Raw genomic sequence first — 24,523 nt, 5'->3', positions numbered from 1 at the left:
TGCTTCAGGGGCAGGGATCACGCTACCCACCCCCCACCCGTCAGTTTCCCCGTCTGTTCCTCGAGGCTGTGTGTCCGCCCCCATCCCACACCCGCAGCCTGGGGTCTTGGCCGCGGCCCCCGTCCTCCGCCTCGGCTGTCCCGTTTGTCCCCCGGGGCTGGGTGCCCGCTGCCCGCAGCCCGGGATCTGGCTGGCTTCGTGACCTCGGCCCCCGCCCGGCGCGTCCAGCCTCCAGGCTCCGCCCCGGCCCGCCTCTGGGCGCCCGTCACTTCCTGCTCGGCCGCGAGAAGGCCTTGCCAGGCGGCGGCGACAACAGCAGCCGAGGCATGGTCGCGCTGGAGAACCCGGAGGGCGGCTCGGAGGAGGCGGTGGCGGCGGTGGGAAGCGCCCCGGGCGGGCGGCGGACGCTGTGAGCGCGGCGGGGCGGGCGGGCCAAGCCTCCTGAGACTCCAGCACCCCTCCCCTCCTCTGTCCCCTCCTGTCGGGCTGCAGCCCCAGGCCACCCCGCCCCTTTTCCTTGGGGATACCCCGGACCGCGGTGGGGGTGGGGTGGGGGGCTTTGTAGTCACCCGGGGAAACCCCATCCCCGACACGCCCGAGTATTTGGACAGAGGGGGCACACCCCGTTCATGCCTTTGCATGCCTCCGGGGCCCAGAGTGCCCCCCACCCCGTGCCCGGGTATTGACTCGCTCTGGGGGTCTCATGGCCTTGTCACCGGCTCAGGTGCGGTGGTGCCGCTGCGCGCCGTGTCCCTGGAAACGGCTTTGGCGTTGTTCTGGGTATTTACCCACAAGCCGCTCTTCTTGTCCCCAAGCTGGGTAGGCACCCCCCTGCCAGTCCTGCGCTTACCTGTGGGATTGTCAGCCCCCCACCTCCTGAGTAGACGGGGCTCTTTGTTCATATCTGAGCACCTGACAGGTTAACGTGTGGGGTGCTTAAACACCCGGGTCAGCAGGAGCGGAAGACCCTGGCGGTCTGGGGCAGACTCTTGTTTCATCAGGGTGCTCCCGTAGAAACCTGTGCCATCCCCCCTGTGGGCCTGGTTTGTGGGGGGCAAAGAGATCGCCACCCCCTCCGTGTGCTGGCCCAGCCGCCTGGGCAGTTTATGCCACTTTCTGTGCCTCGGTTTCCCCATCTGTAAAATGAGATGTAATAGCGGCCTCTTCTCAGGATGGCGGGGTGGGGGGGAGATCAACAACCCTGTGCGCGGCAGAAGGGAGCATCCGTTTCTTTGTTTTTGTTTTAAGATTTTCTTTATTTGACAGAGAATGAGCAGGGGGAGGGGCAGAGGGAAAGGGAGAAGCAGGCTCCCCTGAGCAGGGAGCCCGATGCAGGACTCGATCCCAGGACCCCGAGATCATGACCCGAGCCAAAGTCAAAAGTTTAACCAACGGAGCCGCCCAGAAGCCCCCGGAGCACCCATTCTTTAATTATTATCTGAAACATCTTTTTATTTAATTTGTTTCATTATTACGTTTATTATTATCTGGTTGTTATTTCCCCCGGGCCTTTACCCAGAAGCCGTGTGGATCTCTACAGATGTGGGCATTTACCTTCTCTTAAGGGGCCTTACCCATCCAAAGTGGGTATTAACCTGCCAGTGGGTCCCCACTGGTGCACCCCGGTGCTCCTTCACCCCTGTGTGTCCCCGGGGGTGGGGTGCAGTCACTGCTGGGGGCCCTGCCGGCCCCACCCCAGCCTGAGTCACCTCTCTGCTCTGAGCCCTCCCCCCTTGGTTTCCTGCTTCGGGAAATAGGTTCCTCTCTTGCCTGTTCCTGGGGGAGGGGGCTGGTGCCAGATAAAATATATTTTAGCCCAAGAGAGCTGGTGTCAAAAGGCCTCATTTCAAAATCTGCAGGGAATAGAATTGGGGGAGGCAAAGGGGCCTTTTCTCCCCAAACTCAACCTGATTTAGCAGCTGTTTCTACCTTGGGCCTGTCCCCATTCACTGGGCACAAGCAACTTTCATGATGCAGGCATTTCCCGAGTCCTGTTGGGTCCAAGAAGCCGAAGGCATCCCGTCTGGGTCCCCAGTTTCCCCATCTGTAAAGTGGTCTGTTTGGGTGGCCTGGGAAACAGCTGACCTGGCCCTTGGGCAGGTGCTGGGGACACTCCTGTGTGTAAGTGTCTGGTGTGGGAGGTGAGGAGTAAGCAGTAAACAGACACATGGACCAGCTAATTGGGCTGGTCAGGAGCAGGGTGGTTTCTCCCAGGAGGTGACATGTAAGCAGGGACCAGAATGTGCTGAGAAAGTATACTTGAGGCAGAAGGCTCACCATGTGCAAAGGCCCTGAAGCAGACTGTTACTGGGGGGCTTGAGGCCCAGCGAAGGGGCCCCTGTGTCTGGAGCAGAGGACCCTCAGCCTTCATTACACATCTGATTTGCTGGGTATTTGCAGGCTGCTGCTTCTCTCCTGCCTGCTTCTGCTGTCCTCTTCCTTGAGTGGGGCTCTAGCCCAGCAGGTGGCCCTGGAGGCCACACGTTTCTTGTCTTCCGCTGGAATCTGCTTGAAGTCAGCAAGCTTGAGTTGGTGGTGGGACTCGATTTCCAGTGCTCAGCTCACTGCATGAGGCCCATGAGAAGGTGGGGAGCCCTCCGAAAGCCTGTGGGGCCAGGCACAGACCCCTGTGTTCCTGGTACAGGACAGGGCAGGGACTGGGCCTTCCCCTGAGGGTTCTGGGGAGCCATGCATGGTGGTGGAGCAGGGGAGGGCCCAGTTGGGTTTTAACTAGTGGGTGGGTGGGCCCAGAGAAGCAGGAGGGCTGAATGGTTCAAGGAGAGTGTTCCTGTTCAGACCAGGTTCAAATCCTGGCTCTGCCACTCTCAGGAGGTGATGGGGAAGCCCCATTTGTCAGAGCCCCACGTCCCGAGGGCTCAGCCCCTCTCTGACATCTCCTGATAAGTCCCCCCGGATCCGGACTCTGTTATCGGCCCCAGCAGGCTGCCGTTCTGGACTCTGTCCAGCTGCCAAGGTAGAGACACAAGCACTGGGGCACTGGGGAGGCCGTGGCTGAGCTGGGGCTTGCGGTGGGGGTGCTCAGGCCTCAGGGAGGCAGCCCTCAGGTTGGAGCCAGCCTCAGTCATCGGCTCTGTGCTGACTTGATTTGCCTCGTCCTGTCTTTGCTGCCTTCTTTGCAACAGTGGGACCTCAGCTGAGGGGCTCTGTGCCTCAGTTGCAACTCGGTATAATGGGCATCAGCATAATATCACTAGCCTCCTGGCATGATAGTGATGGTGAAAATGAACATTCGTGCCAGGGATGGCGCTGTGATCAACAGTGTGACACAGGGGGTGAGCTCCCCATAACGGGAAGAAACCAAGCAGGCTGTGCCTGAGTCAGTGGGGGAGGGTGCCTGTCCTGGCCCTCTTTTTTTTTTTTTTAAGATTTTATTTATTTATTTGACAGAGATAGAGATAGCCAGCGAGAGAGGGAACACAAGCAGGGGGAGTGGGAGAGGAAGAAGCAGGCTCCCAGTGGAGGAGCCTGATGTGGGGCTCGAACCCATAACGCCGGGATCACGCCCTGAGCCGAAGGCAGACGCTCAACCACTGTGCCACCCAGGCGTCCCTGTCCTGACCCTCTTGGCTCTGAGTGTCCCCTTTCCAATCCACGGGCACCTGCAGAAGCCGTTTTTATCTTCACTTTGAAGAGAGTGAGCTGAGGACCCAGGTACACAGTGAAGCATCCTAGCTGGGCTTTGCACTCGGGCTGAAATTCCAGGGTCCGACCCTGCCTCTGCCTGTGGCTCCTGTTGATGGGACTTGTTCATGTGTGAGTTTGTTCCTGAGGCAACAGCATGGGTTTTGGTGGGAACTGTTACCCTCTGAGCCTGGGGCTGCTCACCTGCTCCGCTGTGAGGTCAGGCAGTGCCGAGTCTCGTCAGCCTGTTCTTCCCGAGCTGGATGTCATGGCCGTTACACCGTACAGATCCTTAATGCTGGGGACGCTTTACACGTGTATAGACCCTGAGGAGCCCTGGCTTCGTTTTTGGTCTCCACTGTCCTAGAGTTTCACGGTTTGGAGGGGCGAGGCCACACTTCCGTTTTTAGTTTTTGTCCTGGGAACTTTGGGTACTAGGAGAGTTTGGGGGGTATTTTGGATTCTGGGCTCTACGCAGTCTTGGAATCGTGGGATTTTTTGAGAACTGATCCTGCGTGCCCGGCATGGCTGTGAATGTCTGCGTGGGGATTACCGTGTCGTGGGCGAAACAGTGAAGCAAAACGTACGGCTGTTCGGAGTCTGGCGGAGCGTGCACCGGGCAGGGGGCACAGCCCGTTCGGAGGTCTGCAGGGGGGACTGTGGCGGGCATGCTGGAGGGGCGGCAAGGAGGCCACGTGCTCTCAGCCTGCGGTCTGGGGGTCGTCGGGGGGCTGACCAGGATGGCCAGGAACTCCTTGCCAGGACATTTCCATCTAGCGCTCCCTCCCGCTTCCTGGGTCTGCAGGTGACATCCCCAGTGGGAGTCCCGGCCAGGCTGCTAATCCATGGCCACCATTAAGGCCATTTGCTCGGAGGAGGACAGATTAGTTCCTAGGGGGCCGCTCCAGCCCCGCCTCTGGGCACATTTCAGGGGGCCTCCAGGGACTTGAGGCAGATGGGCTCGGGCATCACCTCGAACCCCTGGAGGCTGTTGCTGGCTTTATCTGCTGCCGGCACAGGAGGCACTCCGCTAAACCCAGTCTCTTGAGAAACTCCCAGAGGAGGGTGGTGGTCAAATCCTGGAGACTCTGGGTCCCACCAGCTTACAGTTAAGATCTGGAAGTCTGGGGGAGGGGGGAGGAGCTTTTCTTGGCCACCCACCCACGATGTGAATTTGGGGAAGTGTCTTCTCTTCTCTGGGCCCCAGTTTACTGATCTGTCATCACAATTGTATGGGCCTCCTGGGTGATGTGACCAGGAAACAAAATGAGATTTGAAGGGTCTAGGGTTCCACAGAGCTCCCCGTTGCTGAGGGAAACCAAGCAGGTGATGGCTATGGTACAGGGGCTGTAGTGGGGTTCTGCCTGGGGGTCCTGGCCTGTGTCGGCCCTGAGGCCTGCCTCCCCACCCCAACCCGGCCCACAGGCCCCTTCCGGGCTGCCTGCCCGCTCTAGCTGGCTCCCAAGTGAAGAGGCTGTCGGCCTCCAAGCGGAAACAGCACTTCATCCACCAGGCTGTGCGGAACTCAGACCTCGTGCCCAAGGCCAAGGGGCGGAAGAGCCTCCAGCGCCTAGAGAACAGTGAGCAGGGCTTGGGGGCACCTCCTGGGGGTTCCTAGGGCTCACACGAGAATGGTGTGTGTGTTGGTATTATCTGTTGCTTTTGCCATGAGTCTGGCCCTGAGCTGCACAATGCTGGGGCTGGGCTCTAAGGAGCTCTGGGCACTGGGGCTTGGGTTTGCAAAGATGTCCAGGAGTTCAACAAGCCAGGGAGAAGTAGGTGTTCCGGAGGTGGGGGCTGGATGGTTTCTGTGCCTTCTGGGAAAGACAGTTGGAGCGCGGGAGTAGGGCGACTGCTGTGAGCCAGAGGGTAAAGGCCCTAAATGCAAAGGCCAGCGGTTTCTATGGAGACCGGGGGCCCCAAATGCCACCCCCCAGCCCAGAGACCGTCTGTTTCCATCTAGCCCAGTACCTCCTATCCCTGCTGGAGACCGACGGGGGCACAGCCGGTCTGGACGATGGGGACCTGGCCCCCCCGGCAGCACCCGGGATCTTCGCAGAGGCCTGCAGCAATGAGACCTACATGGAGGTGGGGCTCCCGTGCCCTCCTCCTGCCTCCCTCTGCTCTGGCCGCTCTGGCTCCTCTCTTGTTCTCGCTTCCGCTGCCACACCTGGCCTGTGCTGGTCCCTCCCTCGGGAGCGCCCGTCTGCACCCATCCCCCTCCATTCCCGTGAGGATCATCCTCTGTTTCCCTCGGGGTCCCCAGACCAAACCAGAACTCCCACCGCACTCCAGAACTTTCCCGCACTCCTGATTCATCTGCCCGTGATTGGGAACGAATGAGTCCACTGGGGCCGTATTTGGTCCATGTTAATCCCCCCCCCCCCCGACAGGCAGGTCTGTGGGTACCCCATAAACTCTTGGCCAGCTTGGTCGGCAAGTGTGTCTACGAGGAGTGTGTCCATCCGCTTTGTGGCCCTCTGTGCCCATGGGCTAAATGGAGAACCTGGGGCTGGAGACCTGCAGTCATTAGCCTCGGCCCTGCCTGCCTCTCTTCTAGGTCTGGAATGACTTCATGAACCGCTCTGGGGAGGAGCAGGAAAGGGTTCTCCGCTACCTGGAGGATGAGGGCAAGAGCAAGACGCGGAGGAGGGGGCCTGGCCGCGGAGAGGACAGAAGGAGAGGTGTGGGCCTAGATGGGAGGTCGGAGGAACCAGAGGAATGGGGGGGTGTGCCCGGCTGATCATGTTGTGGGCGGGCCAGGGTAGGTGGGGAGGAGCCTGGCACGTGGGTGGTGCCGGGGCCTGGGGGGAGGAGCCTGGTGCGGGGGCGGTGCCTGGGGTGGGTGGGGAGGGGCCTGGTGAGTGGGCAGGCCAGAGGCTTTCTCCGGCGACTGCCCCACGCGAGGAAATCTTGTAGAGGACCCGGCCTACACACCCCGTGACTGCTTCCAGCGCATCAGCCGGCGTCTGAGAGCCGTCCTCAAGCGGAGCCGCATCCCCATGGTGAATACCGGGCCAGGCCTCATCTTTCTCCACCTGCTTGGTCTTTTTTGATGACCTTTTTTTCTCGCCTTCCTAACTGGCGGTGGTGTGATGGGAGAGCTGTTACTCAGCGCAGGTGGTGTTGGTGGAGACCAGGCCGGATACAGACCGGACCGCTGTGATCAGAGTGCAGGACCAGGGCTGGGCAAGGGCTTTCCCTGAGGGTGGGAGGGGCAGGGACAGTGAGGGTCGGTACTGCACGGTGTGTAGGAGACCACCGGACAGAAGGCATCGGAGTTCAACAGTACGGCGACAGCTCAGTCCTGCTGTCTTCGGAAAGCGTTACGTAGCCTCGTGTAGCAGGTCAAAGGCCACATTTGAACCTAGGCTTTGGGCTCCAGAGGCTGCCCTGGGCGTGGGGCCTAGACAGCTTGTCCCCAGTCTCCCAGTTGGCCTCACCGCTGGGCCCGTTTCTCCCGCAGGAGACGCTGGAGACCTGGGAGGAGAGGTTGCTGACGTTCTTCTCGGTCTCTCCCCAGGCCGTGTACACGGCCATGCTGGACAACAGGTGACTGGGTGGGGGTGAGCGCCGTGGGCTCCGCCAGGGGCCTGGCTGTGGCCCACGGCCCCTGACCGTCCATCCCCCTCCAGTTTCGAGAGGCTCCTGCTTCATGCCATCTGCCAGTACATGGACCTCATCTCAGCCAGTAAGTGCTGCCAGCCTGCAGGACCCCACCTGGCTGATGCAGCCCAGGGAGACCAAGGCCACAGTCACACAGGGTCTGGTCACTCAGGGGAGGCTTCTCGGGGAGGAGGGGCGGCGGGACTGTGCACTCGTTCATCAGAGGCTCCTCGTGCGCCTGGCTCCCTGCTGGGCGATGCCTTAGACGCTCTTCACTGTGGGTCCTCAGGGCCACAGGGAGAGAGGGGCCTGTGAGGGCATCCGGGGCCCCCAAGACGAGATGCAAAGTTCTGTTCAGCTGTAGCCCCCTCCACTGTGCCACACATGTGACGTTGGCAAATCCCCCTCCTGGGGCCTGTGTCCCCACTTTTATAATGGGGGTGTCCTCACAGGCCCTTGCTGCCTCTGGGTGCCCCATTGGGTCCTTGCTCCTCATCGACACCTCCTGCCTGGTTTTGCTGAGGAGACAGTTTCCATGGCAACCCTAGGACGGTTCCTCCTACGTGCTCCCTGGGTGCATTCGCAACCCCCATATTTCTCTTTGTTCCCACAGACTCAGGACAGAGGGGCTGGGCTGGGGGTTTGAGCTGTGGCCAGAACACAGAGGAGGAGGGGACCTGACCAGATGGGGAGTGGGGGGGCCGGAATGGCCCAGGCAAAGGCCCGGAAGTGGGACTGAGCCTGGGTGGCTCCCAGGCCAGCCCAGGTTTGGGAGTGAAGGGAGGTGAGGGAGAGGGAGGATGGTGGGGGCTGGGCCACCCAGCGCCTGGATACCGAAGCATGGGTCCCCCATGAGGGCAGGGATGGAGGTGGTGAGCTGGGGGCCCGTGACGCCCCCGGTCCGGTCACTGCTGCTCTCCTTGCCCCCTCACAGGTGCTGACCTGGAAGGCAAGAGGCAGATGAAGGTCAGCAATCGCCACCTGGACTTCCTGCCGCCGGGGCTGCTCCTGTCTGCGTACCTGGAGCAGCGCAGCTGATGGCAGCCCCGCCCCGCCCCAAGACCTCCAATACCATTTGGCACAGTGTCTTTATTATTTTGAGAATTTGTCCTTGTAGACACGCTCATCCCCTTGGGTGGCTCTCTCTCACTCTGGCCCCTTCCCTGTCCACCTCTCCCAGAGAAACGCTGGGGGCTGGGGCCGCCCCGTACTGGCCTGGTCTTGCAGCTCCCCGCTCTGGGACTTGTATTCGAGCGAGGAGACCTGGCCTGGTCACTTCCGCGTTCCTTCCTTCTGCTTTTCCAGCCCCGTTTGAAGCTTAAGGAGTGAGAGCCTGGGTTTTTATCACTTTTAATGAATTTGGCGTGATTTGCTGTAGATTTTTAAATTTCCCTTTTGGGAAGAAAAACCAAAAACTTGCCCCAACTGATAAATGGGGGACTTTGTTCTCATCCCTGCTTGACCCCCCCCCCCAGTCTTTGGTTTGGGTGGGGGGGATCTCTGGGGCTCTGCCCCTTTTTCCAGGAGTGTTCTGTCGTGTGTGTGTGTGCGTGTGTGCGTGGGCCCTGCAACCTAGGACAGAAGCTATAACCTAAAGGCTGCTCTTACCATCTTTTGGAATATGTGTTCTCCCCTGGTGGCTTTGGTGGCTCTTGGGGCCCTGTCTGCTCTGCACACCTCCTCCCCTCACACTGGGGGATCGGGACTTCCAGCCAGAAGCCTCTGCCCTCGGATTGCCCCATTCCCCTCTCCATGTCCCCTTGTCCCCTCCCCCTGCCCAGCTCTGGCCTGTTGCCTTGGGGTGCCCTTGGACTGCTCACCCTCGTGTGTCCCACAAGAGCAGAGCTGGGGGACACCCCTCCTGTGTGTGTGGCTAGTTGTGCTTTGGGAAAAGTGGAGAGTTCAATAAATCTCTGGTGCTCTGGTCTCCAGCTGTGTGGTATTCCTTTCCTTCAGCAGGTGCTCAGGACGTGCTTAGGTCCTGGTCATTAGGGGCTGCAGGCCTCAGGGCATGAGGCTCCACACTGAGCGACACCCCACCTGTGGCTTAAACCACAGGAATTGATTGTCTCCCAGTCCTGGAAGCCAGAAGTCTAAACTCAACCAGGGGAGGGTCCTTCTTGCCTCTTCCAGCTTCGGGGGCTCCCTGACGTCCCTTGGCTTGTGGCCACATCATTGCAGCCCCTGCCTCTGCCTTCCCCTGGCCTCCCTGTGTTCCTTCCCACCGTCTTCCCTCTGTGTGTGTGTCTGGGACTGGCCGGGGGTCCCGCAGGACGTCCCCAGGCTGGGTTCATCCCATCGGGGGACCCTGCCGCCCACGCGGCTCCTCCCCGCAGACGCGGGCCCGGGTCCCCTGGCCGGGTGCGCTCGTCGGGCTTCTCCGCTGGGAAGCTCCTTCCCCGCCACAGTGTCCTCAGGGGAAGGCGTTGCCGGGTGCAGCGGACACACACAGGTAGTGGGAGCTGTGAGCCGCCTCCCTGGGGGCAGAAGGTCGTGTTCATTACTGGGAATTCTGCAGGGACTTTTGTCACTTCTCCCTCAGGTATTCACTTATTCCTCCGTTGGTATCAGTTGGGACACGTGAGGATTTGCTTTCTAGTTTGGGGTTTAACCCAGCACTGCTTTACTCTGTCGTTCAGACTGCTCCGGGCTTGGCCTCGTTCTGTGAGCCCTGTCCTCTCCAGCGCTACGAAATGCTGCCGCACGGCCCCGTTCCTGTTGCGGTGGCATCTCATTACAAACCCAGATCTGGACGCTCGGGTGTGCGCCAGCCCGTGCTAGCAGGCATTTTAGACGTTTCAAAGACAGTCGCTGGAGAACGCGCGTCCAGGTGGTGGCACAGAGGACAGGAGGCCCCTGAGTGGCCGGCGAGAAGGGGACGGAATCCTGGGTGCCCAGAGGGCAGGGCCGGGCATGTGGGACGACGGGGGTTGCTGGGGGTAAACCCCCGCACCCCAGCTGCTGCCAGGACTGGGCGCGAAGTCGTCGTGCTCTTCCTCCCCGTCCCCCGCGATCGGTCCGCGGTGTGGTAGGAGTCCCACTTGAAGCCTCAGTTTCGCCACGGGGGGTGTCAGAAAGGAGCAAAATATGGAACGCTTCACGAATTTGCGTGTCATCCTTGCGCAGGGGCCATGCTAATCTTCTCTGTATCGTTCCAATTTTAGTATATGTGCTGCCGAAGCGAGCACAACGAGCACGCTGCTCCGGCCACTATTTATAGTACCTAGAATAAAATACTTTACACAAAGGGTGAATTCTTTTAAAAAAGGTCAGCCATCCATTTTCCTTTCCATATTCATAAAACATATAGGGTAATGAAATGGGATCATTCGCTGAAGTTGAGGAAGCGTTACTGTCTTGCCAAATATAACTCATGTGGCTGCTGGGACTCTGCTAACAGTCATATGCAAATACCCCGGAAGCTGGACCGAGTTGCCGCCTTCCCAGAAGTCCTTGGGAAGCGGCCGCGCTGCGCGGGCAACTCCTTGATCCCGGGGAAGATGGCGGCGCCGGAGCCGGGGAACTAAGCCGAGTGCGGGCAGCGGCTGCCTGCTCGACTTGGCGCCTGGGCCGGCCCGGTGAGCGTGGGGCTACGGGGGCCGGAGGGGTCGGCCAGCCTCCGGTCGGCGGCCGAGGGGAACACAGCCCGGAGAAGGCGGGACTAGTGGGGCCGGGGCGGGGCCTGCGAGGTCAGAGGGCGGGCCTGGGGGGGGCAGAGGGTGCTGGGCACNNNNGTGGCGGAAACTTGTGTGAGGCCCGGCGAGCTGGGGGTGGGACGCGGAGACCTGGGGGAGGCCGGGCGGGGCCTGGGGGGCGGGGCTCGAGGGTACTGGGGGATTTGGAGGTGGGACCAGCGGGCCCCGTGTACGGCGGTAGAGCCGGCCGGCGAAGGGTTTGGGGCCTCTGGGATGGAGTCTAAGAGTTTAGGCCGGGCCTGGGGCTCAAGGGCCAATCTGCAAAGCAAAGATTGTAGGGGATGGGCTTGGGGATGGAGGCTTTAGGGGCGGGACTTAAGGACTTGCCGGGCCTTGTGGGCGGGGCCTTGGTGTCCCCGGGCAGGGCTTGAAGTAGGGGGATCTGGGGGTAGTGATTGAGAAAAATGGGGCCGATTGTACTCGTAATCTCACTGGACTCCTGTGAAAGGAAGAGAAGTAACCTATATCGATGCTGGCACATAGAGAGCCACGAGGAAAGGTTCACCGTCGTTCCTTTTGTTAGACTTCTAAAGTCCCACCTCGGCCTCCACTGGAGGCCGTGTCCTCGCTGCTCTTGCATATCTGTGGGCTCTTGCTCCAGGGCAGACCCAGGGCCCGACCTCTACGCACACTTCCCACTGCCCTCGTCACTGCTTACTTGGACCAGCGCAGTCACTTCCCCCCCATCCCTGGCTGTGCCCTCCACATAGCCAGAGGGGTCCTGTTCAAATGTAGATAGCTCACCACCCTCTCCCCCCCCAACTAGGTGAAAGCCTCCAGGGCCCCTAAGACTCGCCCGCATCACCTCCTGCCCCCACTTTGCCCCCTTTCCCTTCGCTCATCTGCTCCAGCCACATGGGCCGCTTGGCCACTTCTCAAACACCAGAGGTGCCATCCGGCCTCTGGGTCTTTGCACAGGTGTTCCCTTTACCTGCAGTGACCTTCCTCCAGACATCTGCATGCCTTGCTGCCTCACAACTACACTCAGATGTTGTCTTTCTGATTAGACTTCCCTGTCCCTCCATGTTTGTTTATTTTATTTTTAAAACGTATTTATTTATTTGAAAGAGAGAGAGCAGGAGTCAGGGACATAGGAGAGGGTGAGGGAGAAGCAGAGTCCCCATTGAGCAGGGAGCCCGACGTGGGTCTTGATCCCAGGACCCTGAGATTGTGACCCCAGTCGAATTAGATGCTTAACTGACTGAACCACCCAGGCACTCCTCCCTCCATGTTTAAAATGCAGCTTCCGGGGCGCCTGGGTGGCACAGCGGTTACGCGTCTGCCTCCGGCTCAGGGCGTGATCCCGGCGTTATGGGATCGAGCCCCACATCGGGCTCCTCCGCTGTGAGCCTGCTTCTTCCTCTCCCACTCCCCCTGCTTGTGTTCCCTCTCTCGCTGGCTGTAAAAATGCAGCTTCTCTCACACAACACACGAGACCCAAGGGCAGGGCTTGGGTTCATTTCATTCCCTGAGGTAAGCCAGCGTCCAGCGTGGAACTTGGCATCCTGCAGGCACTCAGTGAATGTCAGTGTCAACGTCCTCCCTCGGGAGCTGCTGACTGCCCTCAGTGTGTGACCTGTGGCATGTGGGCACCATGGATCTGGCTTATGTCTGCGAGTGGGAAAGATGGCCCAAGAGTACCCACTGCCCATCAGTGCCCCTGGCCTGTGCCTGGTCCTGCCGCAACCTCATTGCCTTCACCACTGACCTTCGAAATGACGACCAAGGTGTGCCTCCTTGCCCCCCAGCCCAGCCCCCTTCCCCCGGTGTCCCCACTGGGGACCTCTGGGTCTCCAGAGGTCTCCCTGCCTGGGAGCCGCCCCTCACCCATGTGGGCCCTCTCAGGGTTTTCTCATCCATAACTGGGGGTGGTGAGGACCCTAACCTCACAGGTGTGCAAAGGGCAGATGCTCTCCTACACCTAGTGCTGGGGTGGGGTAGGGGGGAAGACCCTGGAATCACTCCTTTGGGATGGAACGGGTCAAGGCATGTGTGGTCCCCTATGGCTTGGAGACTTGATTCCTAGTTTTCCAGACCGTGCATGTTACCGTCTTGCTTTTGGAAGCCTCGAAGTTACTTTGCTGGTACCTGTTTTCTGTCTTTTGTTTAAATAATGTGTGCTTGTTAGAGAAAATTAGAAAAGGAAAAAGAACCACGGAGAGATGCCCACCGTTAGCATTTGGGGATCATTTTCTTCCAGTTCTGTTTTCTGTGTCTCTTTGAGAAACGTATCACGTTTGTGGTGAGGTCACAGGCCTGCTTTGGTTTCCAGAGAGAACCCAGGGACACAAGAGTCTGCTCCTTGTTAGCACCGGGGCTGCGATATGGTCGGCAGCAGAGCGGCTCCCTGCTGTCCCGTGGGTGGGCTGTCTGCTGGATTCCTCCCTGGGCCTCCTGGGGCCACCAGAAACTTCAGGGTTGTTATGGTTGCTGTGCTGACCATGTGCTGTCTGCAGACCTCACCCGCATGATCCATATCCTGGATACGGAGCACCCCTGGGACGTGCACTCCGTCAACTCAGAGCACAGCGAGGCCATCACCTGCCTCGAGTGGGACCAGTCAGGTGAGGACAGGCCAGGGTGGTCCTGTCTGGCTGAGGGGGACAGTGACGCTCATCCTTGATCTGAATCTCAGGGCAACATGTTCTCTCTTCCTGGTCACGTCCCTGGAGTCCACAGCCGGGATGGGAGGCTCACCCTGTGGCTTTGTGAGCACCGCTCTTCACGTTCTCCACGTGCACACTCGTTTCAGGAGCGTACCGGGTGCCACTCCCCCGCCCCACCAGGCCTGCTCCTCCCCGGCCCTGGACATACTGCCAGTAGCTGCCCCTGCCCACGGTGAGGGTTTGCAGTGCAGGTTTGCCCCCCACAGGCTCCCGGCTCCTGTCAGCTGATGCCGACGGGCAGATCAAGTGCTGGAGCATGGCGGACCACCTGGCCAACAGCTGGGAGAGCCACGTGGGCAGCCTGGTGGAGGGGGACCCCATCGTGGCCCTGTCCTGGCTGCACAATGGTGTGAAGCTGGCACTGCATGTGGAAAAGGTGGGTGTCCTGCCTGAGTGAGCATGTGTGATAGGTGAGATCCGTCACCCTGCTTGTCCACCTGCTCCTCTTTATCTGGCTCCTCCTCTCCCACCACCAGTGTCCTTTGGTTTTTCTAGTCTTAGGCCCAACTCATGCTTGCAATTAAGCTGTCAACGTCTGTGTCTTCAGTGAGCCACCCACTTAACTGATGGCGGCTGTCCTCAGTGAACCTCCCATTTAACTGGTGGCTGGTATCCTCAGTGAACTACCCATTTAACTGATGGTTGTTTTCAGAATCTAACCCACTGTCTGATTCAGTAATATCCTAGAATTCCTCTTTTTGTGCCCCCAGAGGGGGGTTGTCAGGTCACAAAGGGCAGACCCTTAAAGGCCGGGCAGGGCATCTATTCTTCCTTCAGCTGGGGCTGGCATTGGCCGTAAACGGACCCCTTGCTCCCTTCTCCCCCCATAGTCAGGCGCCTCCAGCTTCGGTGAGAAGTTCTCCCGCGTCAAATTCTCACCGTCGCTCACACTATTTGGCGGCAAGCCAATGGAGGGCTGGATCGCAGTGACGGTCAGCGGCCTGGTCACCGTGTCCCTCCTCAAGCCCAGCGGGCAGGTGCTAACATCAACAGAGAGTCTGTGCCGGCTGCGTGGCCGCGTGGCCCTGGCTGACATCGCCTTCACGGGCGGCGGCAACATCGTGGTGGCCACCGCGGACGGCAGCAGCGCCTCCCCCGTGCAGTTCTACAAGGTGTGCGTGAGTGTGGTCAGTGAGAAGTGCCGCATCGACACGGAGATCCTGCCCTCACTCTTCATGCGCTGCACCGCCGACCTCAACCGCAAGGACAAGTTCCCTGCCATCACCCACCTCAAGTTCCTGGCCCGTGACATGTCGGAGCAGGTGAGCTCCCTCCCGGGGGATGTGTGGTCCGCTAGCTGCAGCCGCACAGGGCCACGCGCTTCTCATCTCAAGTGCTGGGCTCAGGAGTCTGACGCAGGCCTCACCAGATTAAAACCCAGCCGCGGGCAGGGCTGCTTCCCGGCTCCTGCCTCTTCCTGACCCGCGGCCCCCCCTCCATCCTCACCGCCAGCAGCTTGGGGTGGGCCTATTGCTGGGCCTCCCACCCTCTGCCTCCCTCTAGTGAGGACCTTGTGAGGACGCTGGGCCCAAAAGCCTCCAGGTCACGGAACTCGGGATGGGGTCCTTTCCGGGGACTTTTTTTTTTTTTTAAGATTTTATTTATTTCTGTGACAGAGAGACAGCCAGCGAGAGAGGGAACACAGCAGGGGAGTGGGAGAGGAAGAAGCAGGCTCCCAGCGGAGGAGCCCGATGTGGGGCTCGATCCCGGAACGCCGGGATCACGCCCTGAGCTGAAGGCAGACGCTTTAACGACTGCGCTACCCAGTCGCCCCTCTGGGGACTTTTTTGGGGATGGGGTATGGGGACATCTTTGTGGCCGTTGGTCAGTGGTCACCCAGGGCTCCAGTGGAAGCACACGTCAGGAGGGCCCACTAACTTCGTGAAGCCCTGATGGTTTCCCCAGCGGCCTTGCACGCAGCGGCCAGCTCCACCCTCCTGACGAGCTGCTGCCGTCCCCAGGTGCTGCTGTGTGCATCCAGCCAGACGAGCAGCATCGTGGAGTGCTGGTCCCTGCGGAAGGAGGGCCTTCCTGTGAACAATGTTTTCCAGCAGATCTCGCCTGTGGGTGAGTCTCCCTGCTCCCGGGGGCACTGGGCTTCCAGCACAGCACGTGGGAGCTGCTCCAAACAGCTACGTGATGTCGGCCCACTCCACCGTCTTCGTACCGCTATGCAGCTGCTTCCTTGCAGTCCTGGAGAGCCTCCTGTCCTGAGGCTCAGAGACGCCAGGTCTGCCAGTTACCTACTGCCTCACTCTCCTGTGGGGACCATGTGCCTGCTTGAGGGAACAGCAGTGCAAAGGTCCTGGGGCAAAGGCCAGGAGCTAGAGCGGCTGAGCAAGGGGGGTACAGATGGGCATTGCAGCAGGGCCGGGGGTACATACAGCCCCCTGGGCCACAGAGGGGGCTGAATCCTGAAAACCACAGAATCCTCCAAAAACTCTGGTCTATAGTGAGGAAAGCGAGGCCCAGAGGACTTGACTGAGTTTGCTCAGAATATACTCACTGGCTCACCTCCCCCTCCCCTGTCCCTGCACCCATGTGGAACCCCCAGTGGCTCCAGATGGCACCGACCTGCCCCCCATCCCCCCAAGGCACGCCTCCCTCTCCCCTATGGACCCTGGGATGCGCTGGCCCAGCCTGAAGTGACGGAGAGGTCAGAAAAGCCCCTGGATTTTCACCCCCCCGGGGCCCACACAGAGATGCTTTCCCGTAGACGAGAGCCGGGCTCTCTGCCGACGAGCGCTAATGGAGCCTGGAGCCTTGGCTGTGCGGGAGGGCGCTAGGCGGGAGCTGCTAATGAACGGTGTCAGGAGGCCCCCCGCGGCGCCTGCCCCCATGGGGCATTCCATAAGCTGCGCACTGGGGGGGCGGAACAATTAACGCAAAGAGGGTCTCAGCTGCCCTCTTCCCCTGACCCCGCGTCCTCAGTGAGCTTGTCGGTGGCAGCCGGCGTGACCGCATGTGGCGGGCAGGGCCACAGGTGTGTGGGGCCGCCGTCCCGGCGCAGAGGGTGACCAGCCCCAGGGTCAGCCTGGCCACAGACGTGACCTAGTGTTTATGCCCCATCCGGGTACAGGTGGCTCGGCGTGCAGCCTGGACGTCTGCCGTGGTTGCCGTTACAGCTCTGTTGTCCGTGTTGGGTACTGAATTACACTCTGTCGCCTTGGGCAGCCTCAGTGCTCTCTGGGCCTCAGCGCTTTCCGGGACTCTCTCCCTGGGTTCATGGCAGGTTTGTAAGCTGTGACAAGCCATTCAGGGCAGGGCTCTCAAGGCGGAGGGTTGGCAGGGAGAGGCTCTGTGATAGTCAGCTGTCGCCATGTGACAAACCAGCCCCACGCTGTGCTGGGGGGGCCGCTCTGTTGCTCGGCCCGGTTTGCGTGTCTGCTGTCAGCCTCCAGGTGGCTTGGGGTGCTGAGTGTCGGCTGGGCACCTTGTCTCCCCCGTGGCACGCGTGTCCCTGCAGTGCTCACAGGAGCACCGTGTGAGTCTCTGCCTACATCACGTTTGCCAACACCCGCCGGCCGAGCCTGGATTCACGGAAAACGCTCCGCCAGTCGTTGGGGTTTCATCACCAAGGGTGTGGGTGCAGGGGGGCCGATCTGTGGCGCCTTGACCGTCCAGCTCAACCCTCAGCAGGCAGGCAGAGCTGGGGTCCCCCTGGGACCACTTACATCACAAGAAAACCCGACGCAGGCCGGCCGGGTCTCGGTGTGTGTAGCGGTGGGGTCCGGGGCTCTATTTGTCAGTGTATTGGCTCCCACCAGCCCCAGCCTTGGTCCCGTGAAGTCCCAGGGCAGGGTCGTGCTGGTCCGGCTTGTGTCCCTGGCCCGTTGTGAACCGTGTGGGTGGCTGGGCTGTGGAGCGCTCTGAGTGGGGCAGGGCTGGGGCAGGGCCCCCAGTGCGGGGCCAGAGCGGGGGTGCCGGGCCCGCGTGCTTGACGCCCCCTGTGGGGGTCTGCCTGCTGCACGTCTCATTCTGTTCTGTTTTCCTGCCCACCCCCCCATCCCCGTTTTCAGTCGGCGACAAACAGCCCATGATTCTGAAATGGCGGATCCTGTCCGCCACCAACGACCTGGACCGTGTGTCTGCCGTGGCGTTGCCTAAGTTGCCCATCTCGCTCACCAACACTGATCTGAAGGTGGCCAGTGACACGCAGTTCTACCCTGGCCTCGGTACCGCCCCTCCCCTAGGCAGCCCCTTCCTGCCCTAGCGGCCGGCGGGTGTCCGCGGCCCCTGCCCGGCTCACCTTGCCGCGCTCCCGCCTGCAGGGCTGGCCCTGGCCTTCCACGATGGCAGCGTTCACATCGTGCACCGGCTGTCGCTACAGAGCATGGCCGTCTTCTACAGCTCCGCGGCCCCGCGCTCCGCGGACGAGCCGGCCGTCAAGCGCTCGCGGACCACCGGCCCCGCCGTCCACTTCAAGGCCATGCAGCTGTCCTGGACCTCGCTGGCCCTGGTCGGCATCGACAACCACGGGAAGGTGAACTTTGAAGCCGCCTGCGCGGCAGGGAAGAGAGGGAGGGGCGGGCCCCGGGACCCCCACTGCCGTCCCTGCTGCTCGACGGCCCGAGATCCCTCACCTGCGAGCTGGGGTTCCTCTGGCTCCCCGAGGTCACGGAGAAAAGCTCTGGTGCGGTCTGGGGCGCGGAATAGATGCCCAGTAAACGTCTTGCTTCCGGGGGACCCCGGCCTGGCAGACGGGCGCTGTGCACGCTCACCCTCAGCCCCGCCTCCCGTGCAGACCACGGAATAAATCAGCTTCTGCGAGTCGCTTTTCCTCGTGACTCCGGCCCGAATCCGTTTCCCGTCGGCCCCGTCCTCGGCTGTCCATGCGGCGGGCTGGCCAGCAGGCCTCTCCTCGTGGGAGGGTCTCTGCTTCTGGAGAGCCGGGCTGCGTCTTTGCAGAGACCCCACTGCCCGAGTGTGGATTTGCGAGGCCCAGGGAGGGACGCTGGGCGCTGGGGTCACTAGGTGCGGGGCCGGACCCAGGTGCCCCCGGCACGCCCCTCCCTGCCCGAGGGCGCCTGCCGGCCGGACCCTCACCCCCACCCCCCGCAGCTCAGCATGCTGCGTATCTCGCCGTCCATGGGCCACACGCTGGACGTGAGCCTGGCCCTGCGGCACCTGCTCTTCCTGCTGGAGTACTGCATGGTGACGGGCTACGACTGGTGGGACACGCTGCTGCACGTGCAGCCCGGCATGGTGCAGAGCCTGGTGGAGAAACTGCACGAGGAGTACACGCGCCAGAACGCCGCCCTGCAGCAGGTAACGCGGCCCGCCGGCCCCTTCCTCCCAGTGAGCTCGGAGCCTCAGCCTTCCCTGCGAGAGGTCAGCACCGTGGGGAAGGGGGGACCCGCTCGCCCGGGGCAGTCCCCTCGCCGCCCTGCTTTGGCGGAAGCTGCTTCCCCGGCCCCTCGGGGGATGGCCCCGCCCGCCGGCCGCCCCTCCCACCAGCTGCCCCCACCCAGGTCCTGTCCACCCGGATCCTGGCCATGAAGGCCTCGCTGTGCAAGCTGTCGCCCTGCACGGTGGCCCGTGTGTGTGACTACCACGCCAAGCTCTTCCTCGTGGCCGTCAGCTCCACGCTCAAGTCCCTCCTGCGGCCCCACTTCCTGAACACACCCGACAAGAGTCCCGGCGACCGGCTGACCGAGGTCTGCGCGAAGATCACTGACGCCGGTGGGTCCTGCCCTGCCAGCCGAGAGCTGCGTGTGCCCCCAAGACCCTTCGCGTGGGGTCATCCTAAGCCCCACCTAAGGGGTGAGGTGTCGACCACGTGCCAGGCACGGGGTGGGGGCAGTCACCGGAAGGAGTGGATGCGTCCCGGCTGTCATGGGGCTCGCCCCAGAGCTGGGGACAGACATCAGCCACGGGGGAGCATCAGCCGGGCCAGGCTGGGGAGTGGAGTCCCTGCAGGGGCCCGGCACGGGCAGGCGCTCTGACCCAGGCTCCTCTTCCTCGACGTTCGGGGCCTGGCTCACCGCGGGTGCTGCCGGGTGCCGGTCGGTGGTGGGACCAGGGGCGCAGAGCCGGGCGCCCCCGCGTGCGTGCATGTGTGTGTGCGTGCACTGCCGGGGCTCGGTGTGCATGACTGCCCGTCCCCTCCCAGACATCGACAAGGTCATGATCAACCTCAAGACGGAGGAGTTCGTCCTGGACATGAACACGCTGCAGGCACTGCAGCAGCTCCTGCAGTGGGTGGGGGACTTCGTGCTCTACCTGCTGGCCAGCCTGCCCAACCAGGTGTGCTGTCCCCACCCCCCCCCACGACGCTCTGCAACAGCATCCCGCCCGGCCGCCAGAGCTCAGGGGCAGTGAGTTCTGTGCACCCACCCTGCCCGGGGCCTTCTGCGTATGGGTCCGTCCCACACCCGCCCCACCCACCCCAGGCCACGAGGGCAGCTGAGTGCATCTCCTGCCCCAGATTGCAGTGACCTCCCCTCCCCCTGTTCCCCTGTGTTCCCCGGGTCCCTCCCAGGAGGATTTGAAGTCCCTCTTCCCCCTTCCCTATGCCTTGGCGGCCAGAGGTAACCGCTTCATCACCTCCCCCCACCCCCCCGGCACCGCCCTGCCCTGGGCTCCCCTGGCCTGCCGCCCCGCATGCTGAGGTCCGGAGATGCACGGCCCGGATGGACAGCTGGGTGCCTCTCCCCACAGGGCTCCCCGCTGCGGCCGGGCCACAGCTTCCTGCGGGACGGCGCCTCGCTGGGCACGTTGCGTGAGCTCATGGTCGTCATCCGCATCTGGGGCCTGCTGAAGCCCAGCTGCCTGCCCGTGTACAGTGCCACGTCGGACACCCAGGACAGCATGTCCCTGCTCTTCCGTCTGCTTACCAAGCTCTGGACCTGCTGTGAGCCCCTCGGCCCTCGCCCCCCGCCACAACACGGTCCCAGCTGAGCCGCCCCCGCCCCCAGTCAGGCTGTGTTGGTCCCCGGCGGCCGCGCATCCCTGCGCTCCTCTCCCGCAGGCCGTGACGAGGGCCCCGCGAGCGAGCCGGATGAGGCTCTCGTGGACGAGTGTTGCCTGCTGCCCAGCCAGCTGCTCATCCCCAGCCTGGACTGGCTCCCCGTCAGCGACGGCCTGGTCAGCCGCCTGCAGCCCAAGCAGCCCCTACGCCTGCACTTCGGCAAGGCTCCCGCGCTGCCCGCCAGCGCCAGCGCCTTGCAGCTGGACGGCCTCATCAGGTGCGTGCCCGCCTCTGCCCCGTGGCCTCCGCGTGCGCCCCGCCGGCTGCCGCTCTCAGGCCTTGACCTTGACGCTGGCCCGGGAGACGTGCTTGCTCGGCCGGTGACTCCCGTGCCACCTTCTCCATCCCTGCACTCGGTCATCTGTGTGACGTCCGCGTCCCTCTGCGTGGAGTGCCGCAGGGCCGGCCTCTGACTCCGGCTCAGCCACCGTGGAGCTCAAGCATATCCCGCGTGGGCTCTGGTCCGCCGGAGGTCGGCATGGTGCGGGCGCTGCAGCGCGACCGAGGGCCCTGCGGGCAAAGCACCGCGTCGGGCAGCGTGTTCTCGGGGCCGACCCGCCACAGGCAGCTGCTGCTGGCGCGTGTGGCGTCAGCCCTTACTGCCCAGCAGCACCGCGGGGCAGGGTTTCGTCCCTGCTCTTCGGGCGGGAAAGATGCACGATCCGAGGTCACGCAAGGCACTTCCCCGTTTCAGACGCTCACGTGATGGGGAGACTCGCGTGAATCCCCCGCGCGGTCTGATACCTTAGGTGGGAATTGCAGAAGACACAGACGAGCCGGAGAAAGAAAGTTAGCCTCCTAAGGCTCCCTTCGGGTGAAACGCTTCAAGCGTTGGGCTCTGCAACCTTCTGGCATCTTCCTTCTTGTCTCACGGCAGGAGGGACCGCCTGAGAACTCCCAGGCTTTCGTTGGTGCTTGGGTTTCAGGAAAAACTTGAAGAAAAGAGGGGCCTGTTCACAGGGAGGTTTTAAATTCGTTGTTCTGGAAACGTTCAGAAATGTTCAGACGTATTTAATACCTCTACGCCCGGCCCCCAGGTCCCCTCCCACAGGTTCTCCCGTGCCTGCCCGCACCGCTGTGTCTGCAGGGGGAGGGGGTCTGTGCCCGTGTGCGTGTGTGAGCGCACGTGTGTGCGTGGACCCTGAGCTGCTCACGTCCTCTCTCTGCCAGGGCGCCGGGCCAGCCCAAGATCGATCACCTGCGGAGGCTACACCTGGGAGCCTACCCCACGGAGGAGTGTAAGACCTGCACCAGGTGAGCGCTGCCCACCGCGGACCCCCTCCGTCGACACGGGTCGTGGGAGTGCCTCCTGCGCAGGGCTGCCGGGCATCCCACCCTCGGGCACCGGTGCGGGCAGATGTGCGGGTGCAGCCGGTGCCTGCCCTGGGGGAGATCTCAGGGACCCGACAAGTACAGAAACGAAGCACGGGCCCTGGGCAAATACAGCCCCAGCTGTTGCCAGACAACCCTGGATGCAGGCTCCTGGGGTCACACTGCTAGGGAGTGGCCAAGCCAGGACTCAAAAACCGCACATCCCCACCTCATCCGCTCATGGAGGTGAGGGGGCGATGCTGGAGCTGGGGTGCAAGGATGAGGAGCCAGCTCAGCGCTGGGGTGGGGGGTGCTGGAAACAGCACTCTTGGTGGAGAAGCAGCATGTGCAAAGGCCCCGTGGCAGGTGGGAGGACAGCCCCAGCCAGGGCCTCACCTGCCTGGCTCTGCCCCCAGGTGCGGCTGTGTCACCATGCTCAGGTCACCCAACAAGACGACGGCCGTCAAACAGTGGGAGCAGCGCTGGATCAAGAACTGCTTGTGCGGGGGGCTCTGGCGGCGGGTGCCCCTCAGCTACCCCTGACCGGGGTCTTTGCCCGTAACACAGCATTCCACATGCTCCGGACCTCTCTCAGGTGCACTGAAAAATAGGCGTCCTGGACGTCCGGCTTTCCAGGCCCTGTCACTGGACGGGGCAGGGGAGGATGCGGCCTGAGGCCTTGCTGGCATTGGTGCCCCACAGCCCCGCGGGTGCTGCATTCTCTCCCTCGAAACTTAATGGTGGATCCCGGGCAGAGGAACCCAGCCACCTGTCCACCCGTGCCAAGTGGTGCCGAGACAGGCCTGTGCATCTCACGGCCTCAGGCAGGACCGCAGCACACGTGCTGCCCTCCCTGGACGCCCAGACCTCCAGCGGCCCCTCCGGACCCAGGTCCTGGCTCCGAGGGTCCGGGATGGCCACGCAAACCTGGGGGCTGTCGGGCGTCTGCATGGGTGCCGCCAGTGACACCAGCTGGGGCACCCGCTCCGTCTCCTCACCTGTTCCTGCCAACGCACCCAGGTGGTTCTGACCTCAGCAGGCCCAATAAACATCCTGCCGGCTCACAGGTGTCCTGTCTGTGCCAAGGGTGCTGCCCCTCCTCTTCCCTGTCCCCCAGTTCTGGGCCCCCGTGCCTGTGTGTCACTGACTTGCTGTCCGTGTTTATTGAAAACCCACCGTGTGCTAATTGCAGAGGCCCCGTTAGGGAGTCGTTGCAGTGGATGCACACGTCTGTCTCTTGTTCCCTGCCTCCCCCTCGGCCATCCCCCCCGCGGCACAGCAAGGCCCCCAGGTTGCTGGAAGCTCAGGCCTGGTCCCCCCAGGGATTCCGCCTTCTGACAACAAGCACTTTCCCCATTACGTGCTGCTCCCCGGGCCTCCAGACAGAGCGCCCTGCCTGTGGAGTGCTAATTGGTTCTCTTGTTTTCCCGCTGGAAGGCTCAGGGAGGGCAGGCAGGTGGATGCCCGCGGGAGGTAAATGCTGCGTGTGCGCGTGCACTCGTGGGGGCTTCCCGGGTGGGTGGGAGCTCCACGAGCCCCGTTAGCCTGGCTGGGGCCGTGTTACCCGGGAGGGCCTGCTGCCGGAGCTGATGCTTTCTGCGGGGACATGGCGCTTGTGGGCCAGTGCTGGGGACAGGCGTGGAGGTGCGGGGCCGGCCCTTGACTGAGTTGGCGGGCTCCTGCCGCCCGCCTCGCCTCCCACCCTGCTGGTCGCCACTGCCTGGTGCCCCTGTAGTGACACGGGACCCCGAGGGTGGCCTCCCCTGGTCGAGGCGTACCTGGGTGAGTGGGCACTGCTGTGGACAGAGCCATCCGTGAGCCGGTGGAGGGAGATGTGCAAGTTGCTGGTGTACCTCAGATGTAGGGCAGAGCTGGGGACAGCTTTGGGGAGCAGGGAAGAGGCCTCTCCTCCCTGGAGATGAGCTCCACGGGGTCCTTCCGCTGGTCGGTGCCCAGCCCCCGCTGCTGTGCCGTCTGAATGGTCTGCGCAGCCCTCCACACCCCTCACTGGGCCCTGTCCTTTTCAGCCATGTGTCTTTCTCAAGTCCTACTTTTTAAGCTGGTTACTTGTTTTAGAACGACGGGCCTGTTCTCCTGCACTCGCATCACGGGTTTAAGGTTAAGTTATGGTTTTACGACATGAACACGACTCCTGTCAAGACCTCGTGGGTCTGGCGGGGCTCACGCACACCTGCGTCCAACCCCGTGCAGAAACGGTGTGTGTGACGTCCGTGTGGGTGGAAATGGCCTTGCTCGCGGCCCCTCACCCTGGAGCCGGTGCCGCCACTTGGTGAGGAAGATGGGACTGTTACTATGAGCACCTGTGTGTCCACAGTGCCCAGCCCAGGATCGAGCACACCGTAGGTGGTCAGTAAGTGCTTCCGTACAAATGAGTGTGACTCCAAGGTGAACACTCTAACAGAAAAGTAAAACTCGGCCCAGGTTCTGACCCAGTTCCTCAGTGGGGCCCATGAGTTCACCTATCAGACCCTCAGTCTCCTTTTCAACGAAGGGGAAGTCATGAACCCCTTATGTGGCCCAAGCTTGACACCCCGGGCCTAGCAGGTGGGAGAAAGCACAGGGCCTCAGGGCCTGGGTTCTGCCCTCCGACCTCCCTGTCGTTGCCCAGAAGG

At 62.2% G+C, this 24,523-nt stretch overlaps 2 protein-coding genes, 2 long non-coding RNA genes and 1 other non-coding gene across 7 annotated transcripts; 2 read left to right on the top strand and 3 right to left on the bottom strand.

Moving 5' to 3' along the window:
• The first annotated feature begins 252 nt into the window (after window positions 1-252).
• On the top strand, window positions 253-9,179 carry R3HDM4 (R3H domain containing 4). Its single transcript, XM_034657355.1, has 8 exons — window positions 253-409; window positions 5,068-5,222; window positions 5,606-5,730; window positions 6,203-6,326; window positions 6,562-6,647; window positions 7,109-7,194; window positions 7,278-7,333; window positions 8,183-9,179. Exons 1-8 carry the CDS (start codon window positions 327-329, stop codon window positions 8,284-8,286), a joined length of 819 nt encoding a protein of 272 aa, XP_034513246.1. The 5' UTR covers window positions 253-326; the 3' UTR covers window positions 8,287-9,179.
• A 1,150-nt stretch (window positions 9,180-10,329) lies between these two features.
• Window positions 10,330-10,436, bottom strand: LOC117802157. The gene has a single exon (XR_004625197.1). It is a non-coding gene; the product is annotated as a U6 spliceosomal RNA (small nuclear RNA).
• A 244-nt stretch (window positions 10,437-10,680) lies between these two features.
• MED16 (mediator complex subunit 16) lies at window positions 10,681-22,956 on the top strand. 2 transcript variants are annotated; one of them, XM_011230202.3, is made up of 15 exons: window positions 10,681-10,826; window positions 12,455-12,670; window positions 13,400-13,507; window positions 13,816-13,985; window positions 14,440-14,871; window positions 15,571-15,676; window positions 17,629-17,784; window positions 17,881-18,092; window positions 18,671-18,877; window positions 19,081-19,291; window positions 19,722-19,855; window positions 20,270-20,462; window positions 20,580-20,796; window positions 21,750-21,833; window positions 22,307-22,956. In XM_011230202.3, exons 2-15 carry the CDS (start codon window positions 12,538-12,540, stop codon window positions 22,431-22,433), a joined length of 2,490 nt encoding a protein of 829 aa, XP_011228504.2. In that variant the 5' UTR covers window positions 10,681-10,826; window positions 12,455-12,537; the 3' UTR covers window positions 22,434-22,956. The 2 variants fall into 2 exon arrangements, with proteins under 2 accessions (XP_011228504.2, XP_034513239.1); XM_034657348.1 differs by lacking the exons at window positions 10,681-10,826; window positions 12,455-12,670 and having other exon boundaries at window positions 13,696-13,985.
• LOC117801814 lies at window positions 15,431-18,677 on the bottom strand. 2 transcript variants are annotated; one of them, XR_004624533.1, is made up of 3 exons: window positions 18,193-18,677; window positions 17,859-18,065; window positions 15,431-15,868 (listed from the first exon to the last, which is right to left on the bottom strand). It is a non-coding gene; the product is annotated as an uncharacterized LOC117801814 (long non-coding RNA). The 2 variants fall into 2 exon arrangements; XR_004624534.1 differs by lacking the exon at window positions 15,431-15,868 and adding an exon at window positions 16,220-17,139.
• LOC117801815 lies at window positions 20,523-22,308 on the bottom strand. Its single transcript, XR_004624535.1, has 2 exons — window positions 21,324-22,308; window positions 20,523-21,089 (listed from the first exon to the last, which is right to left on the bottom strand). It is a non-coding gene; the product is annotated as an uncharacterized LOC117801815 (long non-coding RNA).
• Window positions 22,957-24,523: the final 1,567 nt, after the last annotated feature.

The sequence above is a fragment of the Ailuropoda melanoleuca genome, chromosome 4 (assembly GCF_002007445.2).
Source record: "Ailuropoda melanoleuca isolate Jingjing chromosome 4, ASM200744v2, whole genome shotgun sequence".
In the NCBI taxonomy this organism is placed as follows: Eukaryota; Metazoa; Chordata; class Mammalia; order Carnivora; family Ursidae; genus Ailuropoda; species Ailuropoda melanoleuca.
The sequence above is the reverse complement of the archived record's forward strand: the minus strand, read 5'-3'. Positions and strand labels throughout refer to the sequence as shown.

Bases quoted from the DNA above. Each gene is read 5' to 3' on its own strand.
- R3HDM4 (XM_034657355.1), top strand. From the start codon at position 327: ATGGTCGCGCTGGAGAACCCGGAGGGCGGCTCGGAGGAGGCGGTGGCG. The intron at 5,731-6,202 runs GTGGGGCTCCCG...CCTCTCTTCTAG, and splicing joins GCAATGAGACCTACATGGAG to GTCTGGAATGACTTCATGAA. The intron at 6,327-6,561 runs GTGTGGGCCTAG...GAAATCTTGTAG, and splicing joins CGGAGAGGACAGAAGGAGAG to AGGACCCGGCCTACACACCC.
- MED16 (XM_011230202.3), top strand. From the start codon at position 12,538: ATGGATCTGGCTTATGTCTGCGAGTGGGAAAGATGGCCCAAGAGTACC. The intron at 13,508-13,815 runs GTGAGGACAGGC...TGCCCCCCACAG, and splicing joins CCTCGAGTGGGACCAGTCAG to GCTCCCGGCTCCTGTCAGCT. The intron at 20,463-20,579 runs GTGAGCCCCTCG...CCTCTCCCGCAG, and splicing joins TACCAAGCTCTGGACCTGCT to GCCGTGACGAGGGCCCCGCG.